The sequence below is a fragment of the Herpailurus yagouaroundi genome, unplaced genomic scaffold, assembly GCF_014898765.1.
Source record: "Herpailurus yagouaroundi ecotype Mexico unplaced genomic scaffold, PumYag 77, whole genome shotgun sequence".
Lineage (NCBI taxonomy): Eukaryota > Metazoa > Chordata > Mammalia > Carnivora > Felidae > Herpailurus > Herpailurus yagouaroundi.
The window spans coordinates 85194597-85209077 of record NW_024412388.1 but is presented as its reverse complement, the minus strand read 5'-3'; the positions used below and the strand labels follow the sequence as shown (position 1 = coordinate 85209077).

Here is a 14481-nt window from a genome sequence, read left to right as displayed (position 1 = left end):
AGGCTTACCAGATAAGCAAGACTAGATTCCTTTAATATAATTAGCTCAATCCCTGATTTAACCTTGAACCCTGACCTCCTTGGAAGAAGAAATATAGTAAGAAAACAGGAAAAGTTAGAAAGAAGAAAAATTAAGAAATGCTTTATAAGTACTTATATTGGGGTAGAATTAGGTCCAACATGTAATCTCCTATGACTTCCTTCTTTATCTCTCACCTGTAATTTTGAATATCTTGTAATTACAGATATTACTTTTCATCAAGACCTCAAAAGCATTTTTCCAGAAGATATCAGGGACTCCTCATATATTACCTTTACTTACCCTAGACAAGATGTACTGAAAACTAACCTTGACAATAACAAATGAAGGAACATACAATTGGCTCCAGTTTCTTTTCTCTTAATCACATTTCTAGTGTTGTTGACCATAGTGTTAAGTAGAGTCAAGGGGCCCTGGGTGACTCAGTGTCTGACTCTTGATTTCTGCTCAAGTCATGGTCTCACAGTTGGTGGAATCAAGTCCTGCATCGGGCTCTGTGCTGACAGTGTGGAACCTACTTGGGATTCTCTCTCTACCTCTGTCTCTCTCTGCTCCTCCCCTGCTCATATGTGCATGCTCTCTAACACACACACACACACACACACACACACACACACACACACACAGCATCAAAAGATCTGGAGCTGAGTCAGCAATTTCTGCTTAGCTTCTGATTGGCCTGATGGGGTGCAAATTATTTAACATCCCTAAGCCTTCATTTCCTCATCCATAAAATGGAGTAATAACACAGGCTTTAATACCTTTCTGGGTGATTTTACAGGCCACTGCAAATGGTATAAACACCAATGGAAAATAGGCAGCTTCTTTAATAAATTAGCAGGTTCTTTAATAAATCAGCATCGTAGAGCAAAGAATCTGTAACAGAACCCAATTTTTCTCCTTACTGGCTCTGTGGCTTTGGGCAATTCATTTGAGTTCCAAATCTTGTTTTTTTCAATTATAAAAGAAGTATAATATTTCTGTTTAATGTTTTTTTATGAAGATTATAATGACACATATACTAAAGTATAAAGAATATATTAATGACTATAATTTTTAATACTGTCTCAGAATAGAATAATGAGATTTTGGTGAAGGATAATATCAAGGCCAAACACATGTGAATTGATTTTTTTCTTGTTATAAAAGTATTAATATAATTTTACCTTAGGATGTCTTTATCCAATCCTTTCAAGAATATTTTCACAGAAAATCATTGTGATTTCTTTGGCAGTGACAAATTTAAACAAGACATAATCACTTAAAAATAAAACATGGAGGGGCGCCTGGGTGGCGCAGTCGGTTAAGCATCCGACTTCAGCCAGGTCACGATCTCGCGGTCCGTGAGTTCGAGCCCCGCGTTGGGCTCTGGGCTGATGGCTCAGAGCCTGGAGCCTGCTTCCGATTCTGTGTCTCCCTCTCTCTCTGCCCCTCCCCTGTTCATGCTCTGTCTCTCTCTGTCCCAAAAATAAATAAACGTTGAAAAAAAAATTAAAAAAAAAATAAAACATGGAATTCATTTACATACCAAAAATAAATGAGTGTGTCCTTAAAGCAAAGATCCTTTGTGTGTGTGTGTGTGTGTGTGTGTGTGTGTGTGTGTGTGTGTGTTAATGAAGTCTTTTAGAAGACAAAAAAAATGGTATGGTCCATTTGTATTCATAATTTATCGGTTTAATACTCTCTTGAATTAAGAGAAAGATGGCTTGTGTATATAAAGTTCTAATAAAAGAGTTTAGTTAAGCAAATATGATTCAGTTGTATATTGAGATTGTTACCACTCAAAGGAGTTACTTTTCTGCATTTTTTAAAAATAAGATTATTCTACAGTATACTTGTTAAATTCTAATATTCTTTAACCTTTTATTTCCTTGCAAGATAATAGTTGGAGAAACTGCTGTATTTTGCCTACAACTAGCCACACGGGACTTTGAAAACCAGGAGAAAACTATTTTAACTGGAGATTGTTGCTATATAAACCCACTGGTGCGGCGAACTGTACGATTTCTGGGTATGTGTTCATTGAATTATTTTTATTGTTGCCGAAACCATGTTTATGTATAAGCTAACCCTTAAAATGATCAGCATTTTAGCCCTATGCAAATATTGGATTATATTTTATTTGAAATGTTTCAGTTTGATTTTAAAAATAATATTGCATATGACGTTCTCTCATATTGTATGACTCTACTTCAGGTGTCATTTCCATATTATTTTAAGGAAAAAAGAACACCACACTTGGATGTTTTCATATTCTTTAAGAAACTAAAAATTATATAATTAAAAGAAATTATTTACTGGGCTTATGAAACTTCAGAACAATGCTTAAAGAGAAATGATAATCTAGTCATATTGCTGAGCATCATGAAAGACAAGAAAAATAGATTGGCAAATAAAAGATATGTTGTATAGCGCGCCTGGGTGGATCAGTCGGTTAGTGTCCGACTTTTGATTTCAGCTCAGGTCATGTTCTCCCAGTTGTGAGACTGAGCCCTGCATCGGGCTCCATGCTGAATGTGGAGCCTGCTTGGGATTCTCTCTCTTTCCCTCTGTCTCAAAATAAATACATAAACTTAAGAAAGACACCTTGGTGATCCTGGGTGACTCAGTTGGTTGGTTATGTGTCCATCTTTGGCTCAGGTTGTGATCTCACGGTTGGTGAGTTGGAGTTCGAGCCCCGCATGCGTCTCTCTGCTTTCAGTATAGTTTCTGCTTTGGATCTCTCTCCTGCTCTCTCTCTCTCTGCACCATGCTCCCTCACCGCCCCCCCCCCCCCCAACATGCACTCTCTGTCTCTCAAAAATAAAAAATAAACATTAAAAAAACAATAACAAAACATATGTTGTATTTTTAATTACCATGTGTAGCTCTCCATGTTGCATTACCTCTGAGCTTTTTTTTTAAATGTCAACAAAAATGCACTGGTGATTTTATTAGAAGAAAAGATTTACTATCACAATATTGGACACCTGAAACTAACATAACATTGTATGTTAACTATACTGGGGTTAAAGTTAAAAAAAATATAAAAAAATTTAAAAAGCATTTATTGATGACGTTAACCTTCAGTCTGAATTCTAGCACTAATACATATAAGTATTGATAAGTTATTGCAGATCATTTCAATTCAGTAGAAATTTTGCCAGGACAAATTTTTAACTGACACAGTAAAGTTTAATATAAATGATTATTTCTTGTATTTATCAGGTTAAAAAGTATTTCTGTATATACTATACTAGATAAAATTTAAGATAAATTCTGATCTGTATTTAGATTAAGATTAAGGATAGTGTACCCTTCAATATACTTCTCATAGCAGTGGGATCAAGATGAAGACTTTGGAGATATTATGCACAGATAAGCAAAGCTATATAAAATCCTACTTAAAGACTAATCAAATGTCATCATGCCTATGAATCTCTCTAAAGATGGGAGGTTTTCATATCTAAGACTGTTCTTTTTATTGCCATCAAGTTATACATCTCCAGAGCCCTCATTTATACTAAGTGATAACTTTTCTATGAAACTTTACAATTATTTTTTTTGCATGCATCAATACTATGTTCTTGACTCGTTTATCTTTGCATGAGAGACATTTAATAACAAAATAAGCAATAATATACTCCAAACTAAAAATGATGAACTTGACACTGTCCAAAATACTGTTAAAGCAAATTTTATTATCCCTACTTAAGTAAATATTTTTCAGCATTTGCACACATATTACTAAGGAATATATACAGTAAAGCATATTTGAAAGACTATACACAGTAAAGCATGCTTTAAATCTCTGTATGTTTCTTATTATATGATTTTATGAAATATTTAGGATTGCTTGATTTGTTTCTTTTCCCTTGTTCATTATGATTTTGATGTTTCCAGTTTGTTATAATGGGAAGTTTATAAGCAAAATATTACTGCATCATAGGGCATCATTCTTTTTTTTAAGTATGATTTGATTTGATTTGATTTGATTTTTTATTATTTTTTTTCATTTTTTTTTCAACGTTTATTTATTTTTGGGACAGAGAGAGACAGAGCATGAATGGGGGAGGGGCAGAGAGAGAGGGAGACACAGAATCAGAAACAGGCTCCAGGCTCTGAGCCATCAGCCCAGAGCCTGACGCGGGGCTCAAACTCACGGACTGCGAGATCGTGACCTGGCTGAAGTCGGATGCTTAACCGACTGCGCCACCCAGGCGCCCCTTGATTTGATTTTATAGAGAAAGCATGAGCAGGGGAGAGAGGGAGAGAGAGAGGGAGAGAGGGAGGGAGGGAGGGAGAGAGAGAGAGAGAGAGAGAGAATCTTAAGCAGGTCCCACACTTAACATAGAGCCTGATGTGGGGCTCAGTCCCACAACCTTGTGATCATGACCTGAGCTGAAATTAAAAATCAGCGGCTCAACCAACTGAACCACCCAGGTGCCCCAGGGCATTGTTCTTTGTACGGATTTTATTCTGGTGATCAGCACAGTGGATACTGTCATGGGATCTCACTTTAAAGTTTCTTTATAGTCAACTACAATACTGGTCTTGGGCCTGATGCACTGAATATTTTAATTCAAAAGCACATTTGGGAACTTTGCAAGCATGAAGAGACATTTCCATATCCGTATCAAATACTTTTCTCTACTTTAAACAGGAAAACTTTCCTTTAAACAGGAAAACAGCAGATAAAGAGAATGGTTTGGTTAAATAAAATGAGTACATCTTAGCCTAGATTCCAAGGGAGTAGAGATGAAGACTTACCATTTAGGTTTCCATGCTGGGCCATGATGGTTGGAAGGAGAGTTTATGTGCATTAACATTTTATTGAGTTCCATTTTCTTTCATTTCTCTGCTTCTCCTAAATTTCTTCTTTTGCTAACATTTACTTGTATGACTCATGAAATGCTGGGAAGATGTAAAGAAAAAGCTTTTTATTATTTGCTGTTAGAATTTTTAGACAAAGGGAGAACTAAGGTCTTGTCTCATTGCCATTTGTGTACACATAGAGTTTGCTATGTGCAGGTTTGTGTGCATGAGCCTTTTATAATCTTATATAATATTTCAAAAATTAAAAGGATAGCCATGCATCTGATACTGGAAAATTATTTGATCCTGCACAACTTTCCTGGTGACTTCCTACACAACAGCCAATGATTATGTAAAGATTTAGCAAACAAACAATCCTGAAATGTAGAACTAAGAAGAAAGCTGTCTGATTATTATAATAGAACTATATGGCTTTTTAATAAATGAACTGTTTAGGAAATATTCTTTTGGTATAATTTTAAAATACCTGATGGAATTTTATTTCCCCAAATTATAAAAGAATAAATCTCTTCACATTGGTACCACATCCTCAAAGGCTGTAGCTGTAAGTTTAATTGAAAACGATGCCAAGGAATGTATTTTGCCTATGCTACCTGAGGAGAAAAATAAGTTTTGGTTCTAATGACCAATGGCATTGAATGTGAAATATTTTTTAATTTGAATAAATTGTCAAGTTCTCACAAAAGGGGACAAAAATTCTGTAGATACTTAATTTTATACCTTCAGATAACTAAAGCAAATAAATTTTAATGCTGTGAAGATAATTGAAAAATTATAATTTTGTTTGCATTATTATTTACTAAATTGCCCAAAATTTGATAAACAAAATTCCAACCTTAAAAGAGAAGGTGGGACTAAGTTACTAGCTGTTAAGTGGCTTTTTAAGATGTTTTTGTGAAAGCAGTGTAGAGATTAATCTGAAACATTCTTCTTTACTTAAGATGTTCCATGACATTTAAATGAAAACTAATGGTGTTGGATTTTACTGCTAAATGGCATCTCCAGCAGAGTTAATATCAGTCCGAATGGGTTTAAGAGGCATAATCAAAGGGAGACAACTGCTTTGCTTTATGTTTGTAAGGTGCGAAATATTTTCTAAATAGGGAAAAATAAAGATTGCTAACATTAGTTGAAGGTGAGAGACTGAGCCCTCTCCAGAGAAACGTGTCTCCTTTTTAAAAATCACATTATCCAAACACAGTCTTAGAATATGTCTTCTTCTTTTATCTTATAAACCTGCCATGCATAAAACTGTAGCCAGTGGTAGACAGCCCAATATGTTAAATAATTTAGCTCTCCCACCACTCCAGAAAGCAAAGAACTGGAGAGAAGTGGAAGTGGAGGGAACCATATGTTTGTAAGTGTATTTTATAGTTTCTAAAATATTTCCATGTTGGTTTATTGTAAACTGAAATACAAAAACAAAACAAAACAAAACAAAACAAAACAAAAACAAAAACAAAACCCCAAAGAGTTAAAATGGTTTGTTTTCTTCCTCAGGTATTTATACATTTGGGCTCTTTGCTACAGATATCTTTGTAAATGCTGGGCAAGTAGTTACCGGGAATCTGGCTCCACATTTTCTTGCCCTGTGTAAGCCCAACTATACAGCACTTGGATGTCAGCAGTATACACAGTTCATCAGCGGGGAAGAGGCCTGCACGGGCAACCCAGATCTCATCATGAGAGCAAGGAAAACGTTTCCATCCAAAGAAGCGGCTCTCAGTGTCTATGCAGCTATGTATCTGACAGTAAGTAAGGATTATTAACCAGTCTTAGTCTGTCCTTCTGTTAATTCTCCCAATGAAGAAATTATTTTTCTCTGCCATAATGGAAGTCACATTAACAGCTTTCTGTAAGCCATTTAATTTATTTTTAATAATAGCTGTTTGTACTGTGGATAAAATTAAGTCAGTTGACTCTCATGAGATTATGTGTGGGTAGTGGTTGCATTAAAAAATATAGCCATTAGCATTTCTATTTGAGAATATGTTTGTCTTTATGTTAAATAGGGTTTAATGGAAACAAGTTTGTCCCATAGCCGTCCCCATAATCTTGCAATAGCCCAATTAAGAAAACTACCCAGGCCTCTCAGCTGCCTACTCAAGCTCTAATATTCTCTGGTGGTGGTGGCGAAGGGAGCACTCTTTTTTTAGAAAGATTTTTTTGTTTCATTATTGGTAACTATGTCATCATTATATCTCAACCAGTGTTTTAATATTTTCTCACAGAACTAGCCAAAATGTCCTTATAAATTATTTTTTCCTTTATTCTTGAGTCTTTGCCCTCATTTTAGTAGTGAGAGCCAGGGCCCTGGTGTAGCTATCCGGGACCTCTAGGTGGAAGTAAGTGGTGATGGTCCAGTGCTTTACTGAGACGCAGGAGCAGAAACAAAGGGAACCTTGGCAGGTAGCTCTTGGCCCCTGCATTCCTGCCATCAGCCTTTTCCTCCATCACCACGATCTGCCTTGCAGCTATGGAGCTGGGCTCCATAAAGCGTGCTCTGTAGGCTTTTCCATGGCTACAGTAAGAGGTTCAGAGAATTTAAATGCCTTCGGGGTTCTCCTTTCTAATGGTGCCCATAGCTACTTTCTTCTGATTTTAGCTCATTGACAGGAGATCACAAACAAAATTTGAAACCAAATTTATCACTGCTAATGACTTGAAAAAACTCAGACTTATTTTTACCCTCAAAGAGGTATTTGATTATGGAAATATCTCTGATATTCTTAATGCAATCATGTCTGCTTATCTCTAAAAACAAACAAAGAGCCAAGCAGTAAAATACCCCATGACACCTCTACTTGAGATCGGAAATAAAATTACTAAACAACAATTTAGGAGGGGAAATTTAGCATTGTACATAACATTCACAGTGGCAGGATAATTTTGGAGGCCATGAATGTATGCATTTTAACATTTCTAAAGTTTTCAGGCCAAGCTAATTCTATCCCTCACAGCCTGGACTTTTAAAAAAATCCCATCAAACAGGATTTTATAGAGTTAAAGATCAAATCCCATCCTATCCACTTTCTCTTCCACTGTCTTCTGACTTCTGTACAGTTTGTTAGTTACAACTCCCTTTTTCCCCTCTCGGTGTGCTCCCAACTCCATTCCTTTAATTTCCCCTGATTTCTTTATTCCATCAGCTTTACTTTCTGTTTCCCATTCTTAGGTACTTCTAGACTTGATATGAAATCTGTTAATCCATGCATACTCTTTCCTATGCTAACCTGCTTGATGACATGTTACACCTCTTTTAGAATATGAAGCATTCAGCCTTAAAATGCAGATTTAAAACTTGAGTGAATCATAAGTCAGAAAATACTTTTCATTCATTGTCATCACGTCTAAATCTGACACTGGTATTTGTATCTGAGTATGAATTGCAAATGTACCTGCATATACATATGTGATCAAACCAATGACTTGAGACAAATTCTAGAATACTCTCTGAATCCAAACAAATCCTGTTACATTATTTTAGCACTTAATAGATGGTAGATTTTGCTGTATAACCAGCATTTGCAAATGGTGGCAAATGTGCTAGTATTGTAAATACTTGATCTTTTTGTTCTGCCAAAATTGTGTTTTCAAAGCATTGCTTTTAGGACAAGGCATTATCTTTTTAAGTACTGGCGAAATCTCAATATCTTACCTTGCCTCTAGTCAGCTGGCATGTATTTTAGCAACTTCTTGGAGATATATATATATATACACACACATACATACATATATATAATAGATACATAATTATCTGTATATTATATAATAATTATTATTATAGAAAATATTCATTGAGAATTTGTTATGTGTCAAGCACCAAGTGCTTCACTTTTACTAATTCATTTAATGTATTACTAATTCTTACTGATGTCTTAAAATTTATTCTTTATTTATTATAACTACTATTTAGGTAATGATTGATTATTGGTACTAATTTTTTGAATCCTCATAAAAACTCCTTGAAGTATGTGGCATTATTATGCCCATTTTATAGATGAGGACACTCAGAAAGTGAAGTAACTCGTCCAGATCCATAGAACCACACATTTTCCTGGCTACAATGATTCCGAGTATTCCAGAGAAGGAATCACTGAATCATACTAGCCCTAACGTATGCATGATCAGCTGAATTTCCTCCTGCTGCCACATAATCTCAGCATCCATCAAGGTTATGGTTGAGGGTTAAGATGGTAGATATGTTTAGAGAAAAAAACATTTAACAACACTGCAACTCTTGGAAATCTTCTAACATTAAAACGTGGTTCAGACTAAAAGTCAGGATTCCTACTTGTAATTACATTAAAGGGTACCTCTGTATTTTTAACAATAGATTCTGTTCTCTACTAACTCCTTTTCTCTCTTCCCATTTATGAGTATGTGAGTGTGGGTGGCTGCCATGGCAACTCTGAATATAACTCCTGCTGCAAATGTAGGCATTACAGTCAGGTTTTGCTGTTATATTTGATCCCATATACATATATATTTCTTCCCAGTTTCACTAGAGACACCTTGAGAAAACTTTATAATAGAAGTGTCGGGGTATTTCGAGCTAATACAGTCTCGTGAAATGCTTGCCAGAATTTTGATGAGTAGGTATATAGGAGAAAATAGCCATATAATCAGTATTTTCTGTGGAAACAGGCGTATTGCTGTATTTAGATATATGTTTGTTTAATGTTGTGTGTGATAAACATATGTACATACATAATAAAAATAAATAAGTCGTATTATGAAGTATATGAATAAGAACTGAGAAATATTTTTCTGATGTTTCTCTTTGTGGATTAGTAAATAAAATTAAGGAACTTGAAGTCTCCTTTAGCATTTGACTTTAATTAAGGCTTTTGGGGATAATTTGATAACAGAGTTGTTCTCTTTTGCTTTACTGAGAACTCTCAGGGGAAAAAAATCCCTATGCCTATTTTTGCAAATGTTGTTGATTTCCCAGGAAAACATTCTGAAGGTTATTTAACCCTCAACCATTACATTTATAATTCAGTGTTAAGTCACATTGGAATAATATTTAAATTTAGCTTTGTGTTATTCATTTCATATAAAGCGAGCAGTTTTTCTAATTGTAAAATGAACTTCAAAGTTGAGAATGAAAAACAGTGTTTCATGACTTTCCAGTTGACCTTATAAATCAGAGACAGGAAGACATAAAATGATCTCTTTAGGTTACTTCCAATTATGACCTTATATTGACTCTCTGAAAAAGAAAGAAAGAAAGAAAGAAAGAAAGAAAGAAAGAAAGAAAGAAAGAAAGAAGAAAGGAAGAAAATGAAGAAGGGAAGAGAGAGAGGGAGAGAGGGAGGAAGAAAGAAAGAGGAAAGGAAAGGAAAAAGGAAAGGAAAGGAAAGAGGGAGGAAGGAAGGAAGGAAGGAAGGAAGGAAGGAAGGAAGGAAGGAAGGAAAGAAGGGGTCAGCTACACTTGTTGGCCTGTTATTATTTTTGGTTGTGAACAAACCCTTCAAACAAGAATTTGCTGTCCTCAGGATTCTGTGGGTTTTACTGGTCCTTAGAACCTTGTTTCTCTCATGTGTTGTGTTCAGCTAGGGGTAGATGGGGCTGGGACAGCTCAATAGCTGGGCCTCTCTCATTCTCAAGAGATTTTCTCTGAGAGCATCCGAGAGCATCTGAGAGCAGCTTTCCAAGAGAGCAGAGACCTGAGCTATAGGGCGTCTTGAAGCTTATGCTCCAAAACTTGTTCACCATCCCCATCTCTGGACTCTGTTGGTCCAAGAAAATCCACAAGGCCAGCCCAAATTGATGGGAGCAGAGAAACAGACTCCACCTATAAATGGGAGGCGCAGTACAATCAGACTGTAAAGAAGTTGATGTACTAGGAAAAGAGGATTTTGTGGATATTAAACAGCTCACTGCAGTCTTTTCCCAGAATATTAGCGGAAAGCTCTGAAGTATCATTACCCCCCACCTTGTTGATGTCCAGTCTTTGGCATCTACATGCTCTTGCTGCCCACACAGCCACCTTTTATAATAATCTCATGAGGTCCCATGTGCACATGGGCTGCCACAGGCTGCCAAGACGAGGGTTAAATAAACACGACCCATTGGTATCTGTTTGCCCTTCGTTTAGTAATATTTTACCTAATCTGTGTAGGGGCATGAACAACTCCTCAGTGTGGGGTACAGGAATTTGGGGGATGCATGGCAGTTTTCCTGCAGCTTTTGATTTCATGAGACTGGTCAGGGATTGTGTTTGAAGGCGAAACATCAAAGTGGGTGGAAGGTAAAGCTCTGGGCTGCCCTCATGTATTTGCCTTAGGTGACTGATGAGATCTGGCTGCTCTCAGAAGGCCATTCCTCTAAATCTTCCCTGCTCAGAAGTAATTTAACGCTGAAGTGTGTAAGATCCCTGTGCTCTAGATTTCAAATGAGCAAATCTGTGGTCTACTAGATAATATATTAAAAGGTATTTAGTGGGCACTCACTCATAAAGTGACTGCTATACTATTACTGTGACTACTGTTGCCGGGACCACTGGTATTAGTTGATGGACAATTTTTTCCTGTCAGCCTTCAGCCAAGTGTCATAGGGGATGGGGAGGTTACTAAAGACATCTGCAAAGTACCCATTTAGTTCCAATGTTTTCGTTACCATGGCCCCCTTTTATAATTTACCTTCTTCTACCACACTCCTCCATGAACTTTATATTTCTAAATCTTCTAATATGATGCTTTCCCATCTCAACTTAGGCCCAAATATTATTTAAAAAAATTTTTTAATGTTTATTTTTGAGAGAGAAAGAGGGAGTGCGAACAGAGGAGGGGCAGAGAGAGAGGCAGACACAGAATGCAAAGCAGGCTCCAGGCTCTGAGCTGTCAGCCCAGAGCTGGATGCGGGGCCGAACTCACCAACCGTGAGATCATGGCCTGAGCCAAGGTCGGACGCCTAACTAACTGACCCACTCATGCACGCGTAGGCCTAGATATTAAACAGTGGCCCATGATAAAAAATATATAATAATGCTGTTTTGAAATTGTACACATACAATTATTAAAATGGCACACATACAGCTATTAAATATAAAGCAGTAAATGATTGAAGATGCCTGGATACTCTGCATCTTTACCTTAGTTTTATCTGGCTTCTGTAAGTGCCATTATAACTGGGTATTCTGGGATTGACTCATCACTTTATAATGGTTTCTGGTTCCCCAGTCACATCCCAGAAGTTCCTGTGTCTTCCACAATGTATCAGAACCAGTAAGCAGCATGAGATCACCATTGCTGCCAACTGACTTAATACAATTCCGGCCAACAGCAAAGAGTACTGACATTTTAGTTAGTGCCTGTGGGTGGGCTTCTTGTGGGTAAATATACTATTCTATTAAGCTCTTAGAAATATTGAAAAGTATGTCATAGATTTCCGTTAATATGTCTGGGGCTTCCTAGATGTTCACCAACTCCAGGTTCGGGGTTTCTGGCAGTACTAGCACATTCTATTTAGGAAAACAGGACTTACTCATATAGGACAATATAAGACAGAGTCAGCCCTGTGTTATGACTTTTGTAGGCCCTAGGCACTTGTGTTTTCAGGACCTCCTCTGCCATTGAAAATATGTATATGCTTTACAGCCTCATTGCTATAAAAACAAATTAATAAATAACGTATATTAAATATTTTCTTCAACCTGAATGTTCACTTTTCTTTCTGATTTTAAAGGAAATTAAAACAGTTTTATTGGTCCCTACAAGTATCTGGGATCTAAGTTCCATGCCTACTGGATAAGTTTGCCCTAGAGATAGTGCATAATAAAGTTCTAGATGGAATATGAATGTTAGTGTATCTGGTGATGACAGTGAGAGCCATTCAGTATCCAGGAAGGAAAAGATCACCGTGGACAAGTACCATCGGGGAGTGCTTCAGTGGGAAGTGGCACTTGGCCTGGGTCTTGAAGATGAATATGATTTGAATAGGTAAAGAAGAGGCATTCCAGAGATGGGGACAATGAAAGCAAAGACAGGAAGCAAGAAACAGCAGATACAATTAGGAACTAGTGAGGGGAAACCTCAGATGGGGAGTATATATGGGATTTAAGGATTAGCAAGAATAAATAAATCAGAAAGTCACTGTAAACCAACCTGAGGCTTCACATTTGGGTTAATAAGTAAGACGGGGTTGAAAACTGACATTACGGCAGTGCTTCCGAATTATTTTACTTAATTCAATTCCATAAATATATATGGAATACCTATAATGCATTAAGCCTGAACATACTGATATCAACTCCTTCTGAAGTTTAAAATGGTCTGATAGAGCATAAAGAGGGAATTAAAAGGGAGAGAAACTAAAAGTAAAGGGAATGTTATAAGGAGATTGTCAAAGAATCTCAGATATGAAATAAGGATTTGAAGATTGAGAGCCCAGTGTTGATGAGACCAGAGTCAGATGAAATGAAGTGAGATGAAATGAAATTCCTAGTTTATGAGAAATGGAATGAGCTTGGACGCCAAGAGCTGCCATCAGCCTGAGCCACGGCAGACTGCGTACAGCTTTGAGTAGTTGGGAATCCCTAAGCATTTTCTCTTAGAGCACAGGAATAGGAAAGCCAGACCTAGACCCACAACCAGTGCCCCTGTATGCATTGCAGGGTTTACACACCGTCACCGCTTACTTCGATGCTTTGGCTAAACTTAGCCAAATCCCTGGGCCCGAGTTTAGTACTGTGTCCTGCTCTTAGATTTCAGCCCTCAGTCCTCCGGCTTCCATTTATGAGAAAGTAACAGTCTAGCCTCATCCTAAGTACTTTTTTTTTTTATAGGCCTTAGTCTTCACAGTGACTAGAATGAAAGTATGGCTGTCTTCATTCTACAGGTAACAAAACTGAAGATGCAAGAGGCTAATTAGCTTGCCCAAGGTTATATAGCTAGTATTTGCTAGAACCAGAAATACAGTGCAGGCCAGTATTGACTCCAAAGCCAGTATTTGGTCTTTTATATCACACTACTTCCTGGCATGTGCCCCAGTGAAAAGGAAGCAGCCACATGCCCAGTCATGAAGAAAACTGGCCAATTGATTTTTTTTTAATGTTTATTTATTTTGAGAGAGAGAGAGACAGAGAGACAGAGAGACAGAGAGCATGAGCAAGGGAGGGGAAGAGAGAGAGGGAGAGAGAATCCTAAGGAGGCTCTGTGCTGTCAGTACAGATCTCACAAACCATGAGATCATGACCAGAGCCAAAATCAAGAGTTGGATGCTCAACCAATTAAGCCACCCAGGCACCCCTAGTCCATTGATTTTAATTGAACATCACACGATATGAATTAGGAAGGTTGTTGAAAAACTGTACTCCATAAATTCCTGTCCCATGTCCTATTTTCCAGATAGCCAAATTGCTCAAACCCTAAAAGTAATATAAATGGTCATGATTATTGGATTTTAATTGTACTTTTGATTATAAGTGAATGTTTTATTCTTATGATTCTTAATTTTTAATATCCTATGTTCTACACATCATTTGAGATGCTAAAGAACTTTAATTGCTTTTGAAATGACAACTTTTATGTTACCTTTTACCTCTTTACAATGTACAGTAATTGGATACATAATAGCCTAACCAGCATTGGTGGTGCTTAATGCTCATTAGACCTCCGTGGT

General features: G+C 36.9%; 1 protein-coding gene across 2 annotated transcripts in view; it reads left to right on the top strand.

Annotated features, from left to right (window-relative positions):
- The window catches only part of PLPPR5 (phospholipid phosphatase related 5), a 126238-nt gene that overhangs the window by 40238 nt on the left and 71519 nt on the right, over nt 1-14481 (top strand). For both annotated transcript variants that reach the window (XM_040471069.1, XM_040471068.1), the window contains exons 2-3: nt 1918-2050; nt 6355-6605. In XM_040471069.1, coding sequence (XP_040327003.1) covers nt 1918-2050; nt 6355-6605 — 384 coding nt within the window. The remainder of the gene's footprint in view (nt 1-1917; nt 2051-6354; nt 6606-14481) is intronic.